Source organism: Ochotona princeps, chromosome 18, assembly GCF_030435755.1.
Source record: "Ochotona princeps isolate mOchPri1 chromosome 18, mOchPri1.hap1, whole genome shotgun sequence".
NCBI classification, from domain to species: Eukaryota; Metazoa; Chordata; class Mammalia; order Lagomorpha; family Ochotonidae; genus Ochotona; species Ochotona princeps.
Window position 1 is genome coordinate 21,222,172 of NC_080849.1, and position 13,392 is coordinate 21,235,563.

Here is a 13,392-nt window from a genome sequence, read left to right on the forward strand (position 1 = left end):
TATGATCTGGAAGGGAAAGGTGGGCTTGAGGGTAAAGATAAAACAAAAAGAAAGAAAGCTAAGAGCATGCATTCTTCCTCCCAGGTGGTGACCAAGATTCTCCCTGGAGTACGTTAGTCATGGGAACTCCAGCTTCTCTCCACCTCCAGGTTTTCTTTACAGGCAGCTTAACTGTGCTTTCCAACAGTCTAGGCATTCAGGAATTCAACCATAGCCTTGTTTTGCAGGAGCCTCTGACCCCAGGGAACAGGCAGGGGGGAGTGGAGAAGCCCCAGACTTGGTCCTGGAACAATAAGAGTGTCTGCCATTCCTGCAGCCTTCTCAGGCAAGGGATTTGTGCATGATGTTCTTTTGTGAGTGACACTCTGAGGGAATGGGGGATGGGCTGGGCTAGGAAGGAGTGCCAGGATGATCCCAAACCCTTAGGATAGAGCCTAATTCACACCATCCACCTCTTCAGAATCTAGGAGATTGATGGGAAATATTTCACCTGCTTTGGAAACTTACGCTCAAACAACACTACCATTTCCACTGCTGTGAAATTGCTTTTGGGATATTAACTTAAAACAAACACGACTCCTGAGCAATAAACCTCCCACGTTATAGTTGAATTTCCTACCCTCCATTTTTATGAATCTGTGATGAAGTGTTAAGACTTGCTAGTCTCACTCCCGTAGTTTACAGTGCTTTGCTCTTTGACACTCTGAGATTAGTAGGCCTTCTAGCTGGTTGGATGTGGGTCCAGCATTCCCACAAAGTAATGAGTCAAGGCAAAGCCTGTGCAAACAGCTGTTTTTCTTTGTGAACAAGTAAAGAGTGGTCATTTGGGATCTTAATAGCTGGTCAATGCAGAGAAGACACGTCATTAATATCCTAAAGTGTGCCTCGCTTTGGGTGAATCACCCGGGATGGTTTTCTCTCATCCTGCTTTTGTACCCCTCCCCACCCTGCTACACGGTCTCCTGGAACTTTTTTTTTTTCTTCTGAAGGGGAGGGATTGCAACTTGCTTAAGGCCTGGTCAGGATAAGGACTGAGGAACACACTGCTTCTGTTACCCACCCCCAGCTTTTCCTTGAGCCGTGGTGACCTGGCATGCAGTTTATTATGTCAAATGGAGTGTGTAGATGTATGCACAGGTGTACATCGCAGTCCTCACCCACACATTCGAAAGCAGAGAAGCCTGCAGCCAATTCCCGTCCTAAAAAGCAAATGGTGGGGGGAGAGGACACTTCACACTCTTTCCAGGTTTTGAGCTTGGGCATTCATTGTGGAAACTCTCCCCTTTCATTTCGCTGCGTTTTAGATGACATGTTGCCTGTGAATCCTGCATCTTCAGAGACTCAGCAAAGCTGCAGGTTTTCATGGTGAACCTGCGGGTCATTCCAGAAGGCCAGGGGAGGACAACCGGTTCTTTCTTCTAGCACTGTTTCTGCGGAGGCGTTCTTCCAGAATCCGGGGACTGCAGGAACCTGGTCCCTGAGTCGCTGGTAGAGCGGACCTCTTCCCATCACGACCTCCTAATCACTTCTGCGGCTCACTCCGGGACTGGGAGTTTTTTAGTGACGGGCAGGTTGGATGGTAGCTTCCGAGGTTGCGGAGAATGGATCTCGCCTCTCCTCTCCTCGCACTCGCTCTCGCTCTCCCCCTCCCTCCCTGTAACATGCCAGCCCTTTAATGTGGAGTGTCAGGGAGACGGTGACGTCACCCTGCCCGCTGGGTGGCGTCCCCTCGGTCCGACACGAGTTCAGAGAAGGCGCCGTCAGACTGCGCTCCACTTGGGGCTCGCCTGCCGCGGGTTTCCGAGCGCCCACACTTTCTGGAATCCGGGGGTCTTCGCGCCACAACCCAAGGCGGTCCTTCTCCCCAGTCCGGGGTCCGAGCGCCATTAGCTGCCACGCGCGCCGGGATCTTCGCTCGGAGCCCGCCGGAATCCTGCCCGCTGGATCCGAGGACCCGCTTGGATGCTTCGTCTCCGAGCGCCCTCGGAAGATGGGCTGGCAGCCACGCGCCTGAAGGCACCGAGAGTTTCCCAGGTACCGCTAGGGGCGACTGGCCCGACTTGGAGGCGGTCCGCTGGTCCAGACTCTCCACCTGTACCGGCTTTAGGGGCAGCGATCGGCTTCCGGGATGCATGAAGTTGAGGGGTGGTTGACTCAGGAGCTGGAAGGGAAAGTTCGCCTGTTTCCTTTCTCAGTCCAACTAACTTTTAGTAATTAAGTCTCTTCGCTCAAATCCGAGCCAAAGCTTTATTGTTTTGTCGCTCTGTTCTGATGGGAGTTTCTGGAGGATTTGGAAGGACAGCGGAGCGCACGTACGCAGGAGACACTTCAGCCGGGTCTATGGCAGCAGCTCCTCGGCCCACTTCGTGCCTTGCTGGGGAGCGCGAATTTAGATTATCCCAGGGTCTTAGTTGAAGGACGAGAAGGATCTCGTTGGGGAGGCAAATAAGTATTGGAGGAGCAGCTGGTAAAGCCAATATCAGTCCCAGATATCAATGTTCCTGGCACAGCCATGCCCCACCCTCGCTGATCCATCCCAGGCCAACCTCTCCTCCGATTTGGCTGCCAGGGTTGGTTCCACTTTCCTGGAGGCCACGGAAAGTAACCAGAGCTGAAGATCCAGAGGGCAGCAGGGCAAAAGGGCGGTAGATCTCCACTACGCATGGCCATTTGGGTGAAGGGGTAGGATATTCTATCCGCTGGAATCGCTATAATAACAAAGGCCAAAGTCCAGTGAACTTGTCGGAGAGGAGTCATCGGCCTTGCTCTGGCCGCGGATGATTTTCCAGGGCAAAGAATAGTCTTTGCCCTGGACTGGTAGCTACTGAAAGGAGAGTTCCATGTAGCGCTGTTGTCACAACAGTTTGTGTTTGCGTTTTCTGTATTTCCAATGTAGTACATGTCTCCCCCCCACTGTGGTGGCATCCCAGAGATGAAATTAGGAATTTCATTCTATACTCAGCTCCCAGATTCGTCCTTCAGTCCTTCAGTGCCCCCTCAGATTACCATGACTAGATTGATGCTGTGGGCCACCTTCCCCCACCCCCTATAAGGACAGAGATATGAGCTACTGCCCAGATAGGGAGAAAATGGCACTCAAGGTTGTTTGCATCAAACCAAACTTATCTCTTACGGTGCCTTGATAAAGATCCCCAGAAATCGGTCATTTCTTAGTGCCACTCCTGAATTGAGAGGACACTAGCTTGTATTTGCTCACTGCTCTAGAAATGACAAGAAAAAAAAATCTTTAAACATCTACAAGTTGTAAACTTCACCTTTTAGGACACCTTTTCGTGTTACCTATATGAGGCTACAACCACTCCGCTCAGCAAGTGTATTTTTTGAAAAAGTTGAAACGGAAACCATCTGTTTTGGTGTACATGGCTTTACATACATTTTCCCCTTTCCAAAGAATAATTACAATTACAATGGCAAAGTATCTCTTGATAAGATGAGAGAGAGGAGTTTCGTTTTGTTGTGATGAGTTGCACTTCCAGGATTAGTGAACTTCCCTCCAAGGACACCACAGATGCCACAAAGATCACTTTTTAAATGATTTGGTTTAGGTTTATTAAAAACTATCAATCTATTTCCATGTAAATGTAAATTGTCTTTTTCAGCTTGGGGGCTCAACGGCCAAGCCCCCATTTTCTCTAATTTCTGTGATCTCGATTACTCAGAGTTGTCATACTTTCTCACTTCTGGTGAGCACTCCATTTTATTCCAACGAATTCCATAAATCCGGGGCAGGATCCTGGGACTCTGAGGAACAAACAGTTTTAAAGAGTTTATTTTCTGATTTACCTTGGCTATTAGGATGGAAGTACTTCCAAATTGCCCTACTTCCAAAGGGTGCCCTTGAAGGAAATTGTGACTTCCTTGGGAAACTTGGCCACTTGGCCTGGTAATACCCAGGTCTTAGTCAAAGCAAGGAAGCTACTTCCAATTCTTCAATTAGCGACCTCCCCACACCCTTCATTCCTCTCCATCCCCACCCCAGTGCCAGGTGCAAGTCAACTTTCTCTTCTTTTCCTTGCAGTCTCCAAGGCACAGCCGGAGAAGGGCTCCTCCGCTGGGGGTTGCGCAGCGTTTGAGATGGCCTCCAGTCCGCTGCCGGGGCCCAATGACATCCTTCTGGCGTCGCCCTCGAGCGCCTTCCAGCCGGACGCGCTGAGCCAGCCCCGTCCGGGCCACGCCAACCTCAAGCCCAACCAGGTGGGCCAGGTGATCCTTTATGGCATTCCCATCGTGTCCCTGGTGATCGATGGGCAGGAGCGCCTGTGCCTGGCGCAGATCTCAAACACGCTGCTCAAGAACTTCAGCTATAACGAGATCCACAACCGCCGCGTGGCACTGGGCATTACGTGCGTGCAGTGCACGCCCGTGCAGCTGGAGATCCTGCGGCGCGCGGGAGCCATGCCCATCTCGTCACGCCGCTGCGGCATGATCACGAAGCGCGAGGCCGAGCGGCTGTGCAAATCGTTCCTGGGTGAAAACCGACCGCCCAAACTGCCCGACAACTTCGCCTTCGACGTGTCACACGAGTGCGCCTGGGGCTGCCGCGGCAGCTTCATCCCCGCACGCTACAACAGCTCGCGCGCCAAGTGCATCAAGTGCAGCTACTGCAACATGTACTTCTCGCCCAACAAGTTCATCTTCCACTCGCACCGCACGCCCGACGCCAAATACACGCAGCCTGACGCTGCCAACTTCAACTCGTGGCGCCGCCACCTCAAGCTCACCGACAAGAGCCCCCAGGACGAGCTCGTGTTCGCCTGGGAGGACGTGAAGGCCATGTTCAACGGCGGCAGCCGCAAGCGCGCTCTGCCGCAGCCCGGGGCGCACCCTGCCTGCCACCCCCTCAGCTCTGTAAAGGCGGCCGCGGTGGCCGCAGCGGCGGCTGTGGCTGGAGGCGGGGGCCTCCTGGGCCCGCACCTGCTGGGCGCGCCACCGCCACCGCCGCCACCCCCGCCGCCGCCCCTGGCCGAGCTGGCGGGGGCGCCGCACGCCCACCACAAGCGGCCGCGCTTCGAGGACGACGAGGACTCTCTGCAGGAGGCGGCCGTCGTGGCAGCCGCTAGCCTCTCGGCAGCGGCGGCAGCCAGCCTCTCGGTGGCCGCGGCCTCGGGCGGAGCCGGGGCGGGCGGGGGCGGCGGCGGCGCGGGCGGCTGTGTACCCGGCGTCGGCGTTGGCGCCGGAGCGGGCACGGGCGCAGCGGGCGGCACCAAAGGCCCGCGCAGCTACCCGGTCATCCCGGTGCCCAGCAAGGGCTCGTTCGGGGGCGTGCTACAGAAGTTCCCAGGCTGCGGGGGCCTCTTCCCGCACCCATACACCTTCCCCGCTGCAGCCGCCGCCTTCGGCCTGTGCCACAAGAAGGAGGACGTGGGCGCCGCGGCTGAAGCCCTGGGCACCGCGGGCGCGGGGGGCGCGGGCACAGCGCCCAAGGCCGGTTTGTCCGGCCTCTTCTGGCCCGCGGGCCGCAAAGACGCCTTCTATCCGCCCTTCTGCATGTTCTGGCCGCCTCGGACCCCCGGCGGGCTGCCCGTGCCCACCTATCTGCAGCCCCCGCCGCAGCCGCCCTCGGCGCTCGGTTGCGCGCTGGGGGACAGCCCAGCCCTGCTGCGCCAGGCCTTTCTGGACCTGGCCGAGCCCGGCGGCGCGGCCGGCAGCGCCGAGGCCGCCGCTGCACCGCCGCCAGCGCCGGGCCAGCCCCCTCCGGTGGCCGCCAACGGCCCGGGCTCCGGCCCGCCGCCTCCCTCAGGGGGCGCCGGCGCTCGCGACGCGCTCTTCGAGTCGCCCCCGGGCGGCAGCGGCGGGGACTGCAGCGCCGGCTCCACGCCGCCCTCGGACCCGGGCGCAGCGGCCTCGGGGGCCGGGGCTGCTGCTGCTGCTGCGGCCGGGGCGGGCGCCCGGGTGTCCGCGCCGCATCACGCGCACCTGCTGGAGGGGCGTAAGGCGGGCGCGGGCGGCTACCACCATTCGAGCGCCTTCCGGCCGGTAGGCGGCAAGGACGACGCCGAGAGTTTGGCCAAGCTGCACGGGGCGTCGGCGGGGGCGCCGCACTCGGCCCAAGCGCACCACCATCACCACCACCACCATCATCACCACCACCCGCACCACCACCACCACCACCACCACCCTGCGCAGCCGCCGTCGCCGCCGCTGCTGCTCTTGCCCCCGCAGCCGGACGAGCCGGCCTCCGAGCGCCACCACCCGGCCCCGCCTCCGCCCCCGCCACCCCCGCCGCCCCCGCCGCCTCCGCTGGCCCCGCAGCCGCATCCCCGAGGCCTGCTGTCCCCGGGGGGCACGAGCTGCAGCTACCCCAGCGAGGACAGCTCGGAGGATGAGGACGACGAGGAAGAAGAGCAGGAGGTGGACGTGGAGGGCCACAAGCCCCTGGAGGGCGAGGAAGAGGAGGCGGAAGGCCGAGACCCTGATGACGAAGAGGACGACGACGAGGAGCAGGAGGAAGAGGAGGCGGGGGTCCTCCTGGGGGACCCCTTGGTCGGGGGCGGCGGCCGCTTCCTCCGGGGTCGCGGGCTGTCTGAGAAGGGGAGCAACCGGGACCGCGCGCCGGCCGCCGCGGGCGCCTTCCCCCTCGCCCTGAACTCCTCCCGGCTGCTGCATGAAGACGGGAAGCTGGGGGACCCTGGCGGGTCGGACCTGGCCCCGCCACCGCAGCCTCTCCCGCCCCCTCCTCTGGCCCCGCAGAAAACGAGCAGCGGAGGCAGCAGCCCGGGCAGCCCCAGCCACCTTCCAACCCTGGAGGAGCAGCCCTCCTACAAAGATGTAAATATCCCCTTTAGGCTCCTTCCACCTAATTGCAAGGATCATTATTGTTGAGATGCACTTTTAGGCTACGCGGGAGAAGACCCGCCAGACTCCTTCCCCCTGCACACAGAAACGGAGCACACAGCCCACGGCTCTATCCCAGGGCGGCTTCTTCTTTCCTTAGGGGCTGCGTCCCCCCCACCCCCTTGCCCTGTGGCCCTTAGGTTGGCTGCTTGCAGGAGTTAGGAGACCCCTTAGGGCCGAGAAATCTCCAATCCAGCTCACCCACTTGTCTGCCCCCACCACCATACACACACACAAAGCAGAGATACCACAATCCCGTTTTCTTTTCGACTTCTCCTTAGTTGGCCTAAAACAGAAAGTTTGGAAATGCTGTGTGTCTAAAGTCACCCTCGGGTTTGTTCCAAGTGCATTGTAAGATGCTGTGAGCAGTCAAAGGCAGCATGTTCACCGAGGGCCCTCTGCGCCTAAACCACTGTTCTCGGCTGTCCACCCGCTGCCCACCTGCTGCCCGAGACCCCCTCTAAGGTCCAGGCTGAATTTAAATGGCACAGCATTCCTGCTGCACTCCCAGAGTGCCTGGCAGACTCTCCCAAGGCCTCCTGAGGGGAGGGACCCAATCCTAGCTTAGTTTACAAAGGCCAGCAGCACCTGATCCCCATGACTTCTAAAGGCTGGCGAGGCTTGTGCGGCTGGACACGTGTGTTTAACTAGGAAAACTACCCAGGGCAGATAATCACCCAAAAATGATGTCTCCTGGGACCCCGCGGAGGCATTTATTGATGGGTCCTCCTGCCGGCTGTTGACATTAGCATATGGTTTGATGTAGAGACTGATGGGTTTCATTCTTCTCCACACAGAATCAGAAAACTAAGGAAAACAACCAAGTTATTGTATCCCCGAAGGATGACGGCAACTTTTCAGGTAAAAGGAAAATGGATCGCTACAGTAGTTTCCCTGCATTTATGCCTGTCTCTGAGACCTTTGCCCCCTCTCCCGCCCTCCCCTGGGTTTTCATCCGTGAATTTCATACTTTTTCCCCATCCCCCCCGATTTTATACTTTTGAAAAAAAATAAAGCACGGAGATGTCACGGAGATGTTTGTATTTGAAAATGAAGCGTTTCTGTGGCGCCAAAACCCTAGTAGTGCTCCAAGGAACTGTGCTCTGCCCCAAGCTCAGATCTCTGCAGGACACCAGCCCTCTTGCAACACACAGGACGTGGAAGTCCGCGAGCAGGTCCGGAGCGGCCTAGTCCTCTCTGAAAAGTTGTCACGTGCTCAGGACGTGCTTAGAACCCTGTGGGTGACATAAGTAGTACTTGGCTACCGCGGTGTCTCTCGGGTCAGTCCAATCACTTGTAGCTGTTGTGCTTTGTTCTGGTTCTAGATAAACCCAAGGAGCACGGCTTTTTCATCACAGACCCTGACGCTTCGGGAGGAGACTTTTGGAGAGAAAGATCAGGTAGGCTGAACCCAAATAGGAGGAACGAGTTGTCAGATGACACCGAGAGGGGCTGAAATTCATAATCAAAAGACTGGAATATTTAGCGCAAGAGTATAGATGCTAACACACACACACACACACACACACAATTCCTAGCAGATATAACTAAGAAAAACACAAATGGGAAAGCAGTGACATTAATAGCAATAAGATTATTAATTGCTGGGCATATTTCAGGAGAAAATTCAGAAATATATCAGGTTACACAATGAAACAGGCTGGAAAAGCATAAAATGACAATAATTGAAATGTTCTCTTAGAAACCTTCCATTAAAAAGGATCACAGCTTATTGCTTTTAATATCTGTCAGAAAGACATTAAAGGTGTTTTATGACATCTATGCCAACATTTATATTATCTCCATGATAATGATCTCTACACAAAATGTATAATACATTTACAAAAATTACATTATACAAATTAAATGAAACCACCTTTTACTGATTGCTAAATGTCTCCAAGGGGTTTGGGAAAGACGTGATTAGAAGTTTTGATACTAAGTTGTCTATTGCAGTGTCTTAAGGAGAGGGTTTTGTTTCTTGGGAAAAAGGAATCTAATTTTCCATTTATGTAATGCAAACTGCCTTGGCTTTGACTATTCACGGTTAATTGACTGTCAAACGAGGTTGTTATCCTGCGGCAATGTCTGCAAATTTGCCTGTCAAATGAGACAGAGAGAGCAGGCTAGGAAGTAAGGGAGAGGGAGAGTGGTGTGGGGAGCAGAAAGAAAGAAAATAGGATCTTAAAGGAATCTTATATAACCACAAAGTACAATGAAAAAGGTCTCTGAGCCTTTGCTGCTGGTTTCTCATAAAGGAAACTTCTTAATATTTTGGAGAACAAGCAGCAATGAAAATAATCCTACGCAGAAAGAAAGCTTTGTACATATCATCAGATATTTCCAAATGATTTCATGATTAGGGTCGAGGAATATCGGTCAACATTCAGTCTGATTGACAGCACTAAGGAATTACTAAGAATAATGTGGTGGGACAGCGTGTGTCCTTGGCTGGTGGCCACACCAAGTCTACTTAAAACACAAGAGACTGTCCTTTTGTAATTCTGGCCTTACCTATTTGCTAGCACGTTTTAAATGCTTTTCTTATTATCACTTCCACAGAGTAAAGCTCTAGGAGATTTCATAAAATGATCTTTCAGAAATTTGCTCTAAGTGTCTGATATGATAAAAATGGTTCAATGTGGATTTTGCTGTTAGGATCCAAAGTGTATGAGCCAAAGTCACAAAGGCAATGATATTTGCCCAGGAACTATCTCCTCCCTAGTGTGATATTTCACAAAATTGAGGCCTGAAATGAAAAGGATTGCTACCAAGGAATTTCTAATGGGTTTGCGCACACACACAAAAAGCTTTTATAATTCTATTCGATTGGTTCTGTAATATCTCGCTATTTCCCAGACATTTTTAGATAGTCAATTGCTTTTGTTTGTTGGATATGTGTAGAAATTAATAGCCACTGGAAACATTCATGAATATGAAAAAACAATTTTAGAAACCTTCCTCAGCCACAGATCAAATGATATTAGCAGCTCTGGATAGCTAAAAATAGATTTAGAAGTAGCCCAATTTCTCCCATGCCTGGAGACCACAGATGGGGAGTCCCTGAGTACCCTGCTGAATGCAAATGAGCTGAGGCCATTTCTGCAGCTGCAGAGGAGAGAGACCTTTGCTAGGTGTGTGGTGTGCCAACATCAAATTCCAGGGCCTTTCCACCGAGACAGACCCACCTGAGACACAGTTGAAAAGCACTGTCCCATCTAAGTGCACAACCAATGTCAAATTCCACTGGGGGGATTTTCTCTTGCTTTTGCTTTGTGTTGTGTGTGATCCCATTTTGGAAGCAGGCCCCAGGAAGTCCCAAATCCAGTAAGATGAGAAAAGTTGCACATAACTATAACTGTGGACATTTTTTTAAATTTTAAATTGGGTAACCTATTCAGAGCCAGGATATGGCCCTTGTTTCTTGTTCACTAATCTTTAGATTTTAATTTAGTGATGCTTGTGAAAATTAATACTTATTTATATACATTAATTTCCAGGTTGGTTTTAATTGCTTCATTTAGGAAGCTTTTATCTTAAAATTAACTGTTGGCAATCATTCAGGTTATACATGTATTTAAGGTAAGATATCCCCTTTAGAGAATGAGTCACACCAGGCCCTCACACCTCACTTAGTTACTAGATAAACATCAATCATCATATGTCTACTTCTGTTACATTTTTAATCTATTGGAATGTGGTTTTTGTGGGGGGGCATTTAAACATTTCTGTACATATTCTCCGTGTAAAATATGAAACAGTAATGTTTTTGCAAAACTATGGAATCATTTCATATTTAGTTGCCATAAATTCAATGACAGAATCCACCACCTGACATTTTTTAGGGTTTATTTATTTACTTATTTGAAAATAAGAGTTGCAGAGAGGAAGAGGAGAGGCAGGGAGGATTATTTCCTTTTGGAAACTTTAACTGCTTATACTGAATTTAGCAACTAGAACTTGTAATCTGTTAAAAGTTGTAAGTTCATGTGTCAACAACCGTGCAAACACGTTAGGAACCTGAATATGTTAGAACAAACTAGTTCCTTCACAGTTATGGTCTGTTTATTTCATGCATATTAAAAGCATACATAGATTTTTTAGAACCTGGGTATCTGCCTCATCTTGTTCTGAGTTGGATGCGATTTAAATCAAGTGCTTGGTCTTTTCCCCCACCCGCAGTTAGTATACCCAGTAGACTCTGAGAAGTCACCAGAACTTCAAGAATGATAACCAGAGTGGATCAAAAACCCTGAATCCACTGCTGCTTCATGTTTAGATAGAAATAGAAATGCTGGAAGGAAGGAAGTAAAAGCATATTTAGGATCAATGTTCCTATAAAAACCCATGGTGCCTAGAGCTCAAGGTGGTAATGTCAATAGTTACATGATAACACCTCGTCACACTATTGATATATTACTAGCCCCTTTCTCACAATAATTAATTTGATCCAGGTTCCCAGGGAAACTTGTTCCACATTGATTTTCATTATCACAATTTCATTCTCATATCAGTTAGTGTACATAGTGGGTTATACAATACTATTATCTTGTATTGAATAGGAGACACATAGGATGTGGAAAGGATGGAAACATATTGATATGAACCAACTTTAATGAGGCATTTATCTTGTTAAGTTTATATTGGAACGTCATCCCCATGGCTACTTTGCCCCCCTTTAAGCAGAGACAATATTTGAAATACCCAGAGGTGTTCAGAACCTTGAGTTATTGTAGAACTGGACTTGAGATAGCTTTAGCTGTCTTGGCGTGGGGGGGACCCTAGTTTATGATCATCTCATGGAGAAATCCTAGAGTGGGCATCCAGTTGGCCCCTATTTTGATAGTACTTTAATTTTGATAGTACTTTATTTTCATGGTCAGATTCTAAGAACTTGCTTATGTGTTCAAGTGTCTAAAATTCTGAAGAGCTGAAGAGATTCTGAGCACTTGTGAGTAGCAGCTTAGTAGTGGTGACAGCCAGATGTGCTATGCAGGACTCCCTATTGCTAGTGGCAATGTTTTTCCCTCTGAAAAAGCTGCGAGCTGTTGTATCTTCATGAGAGCATCTATTTGTTTATTTATAAATATCTTCCGATGCCTTCTGTATGCTAGGCTCTTTGCTAGGTTTGGAGGATTCCACTAGAAATCAATACCGAGTTACCCTCAAGTTGCTTCCAGTTGCAGAGTCGACAGGTTAGCTATAAGCAGAACAGATGACCATAATGGTCCTCTGAGTAAAATACCACCCCCTAAAGCTTACATAGAGATATTCATGTGTCCCTTAAGCTAACATTTAATGAAATCATTGCTACTGGAAAATGCCAATATTTAATTTCTATGCTTGTGTGATTATAGCACACAGGAATGCATATTTTGATTTTTAGAGGAATTTTTCACCCCTGTGGCAGTCATACATGTGATTTATTGGGAAATCTCTCTCACCTTTCTCTAAGCAAATAAGGAAGTAGACATAGCTTTAAATGATAAATGTCTGCTTGAATTGAGACCTAATACAAATTTAGTTCCACATCAATACTTTGTTCCAGTAGATTTTTTTAATTTATCATCTTCGTTAAATTTAGCCTTCCTTCAACTTTTGAGCCTCATTGGCAATTTACTTTAAGCAAGTTCAGCGAGTTTGCATTTTTAAATGATTTTTAAAAAGATTTGTTTGTTTTTATTGCAAAGTCAGATATACAGAGAGGAAGATCTTCCGTCTGATGATTCACTCCCCAAGTGACCGCAGTGGCCGGGTGCTGAGCTAATCCGAAGCCAGGAGCCAGGAGATTCCTCCAGGTTTCCCACATGAGTGCAGGGTCCCAAGGCTTTGGGCTGTCCTCAGTTGCTTTCCCAGGCCACAAGCAGGGAGCTGGATGGGAAGTGGAGCTGCCGGGATTAGAACTGGCGCCCACATGGGATCCTGGTGCATTCAAGGCAAGGACTTTAGCTGCTAGGCCATTGCGTTTGGCCCCTTAAATGATTTTTTAAAACCTCCCTCATAATGATCATTAAACTTACCAATAGCAGATCCTGCTCCTCTTTGAAATTTGAGGAACCAAACCTGGCATTCTTAGGCAGCCACAATTCCCCAGACACCAGTTGGACTTCTATTTGTAAATCTCTTTAAAATTAGACCCATACTTAAAAACCCTCTGCATAAAAACAAACCTATGAAGACTGGGATAGTAGTTTGGTCAGAATATTACCAACTGTAAAAAATAGAAACTATACTATTTCGCTTGCAATTGCAGAGAAGGGTTTTTGCATACTGGATTTGAATAACTTCAGTGAAGTTAAGTGATTTGAAATTGAATGCAATGGGTTAAGCTGGTGAGACAGCACAAAGCTGCTGCTGGTCAAGGAAATCAGAAGTGGAGTCACCCACACTTTCCATTCCCTGCCGCCACCATCAGCCCTATACTGGGGCCAGTGTGGCTGCATTTTGTTAAATGTACAGGAGTTTCAAAATCAATTTGATTTCCACTGGTATGATTCTCTAGTGTACTTGATAGGCTGTGGACGGATTTCTGAGAAT

The 13,392-nt window shown here is 50.3% G+C and overlaps 1 protein-coding gene across 1 annotated transcript in view; it reads left to right on the forward strand.

Annotated features, from left to right (window-relative positions):
• The first annotated feature begins 3,551 nt into the window (after window positions 1-3,551).
• The window catches only part of SKOR2 (SKI family transcriptional corepressor 2), a 38,301-nt gene continuing 28,460 nt past the window's right edge, over window positions 3,552-13,392 (forward strand). Inside the window, exons 1-3 of the mRNA XM_058676891.1 lie at window positions 3,552-6,789; window positions 7,653-7,716; window positions 8,181-8,255. Of these exons, the coding sequence (XP_058532874.1) occupies window positions 4,096-6,789; window positions 7,653-7,716; window positions 8,181-8,255 (2,833 nt within the window). The 5' untranslated portion in view covers window positions 3,552-4,095. The remainder of the gene's footprint in view (window positions 6,790-7,652; window positions 7,717-8,180; window positions 8,256-13,392) is intronic.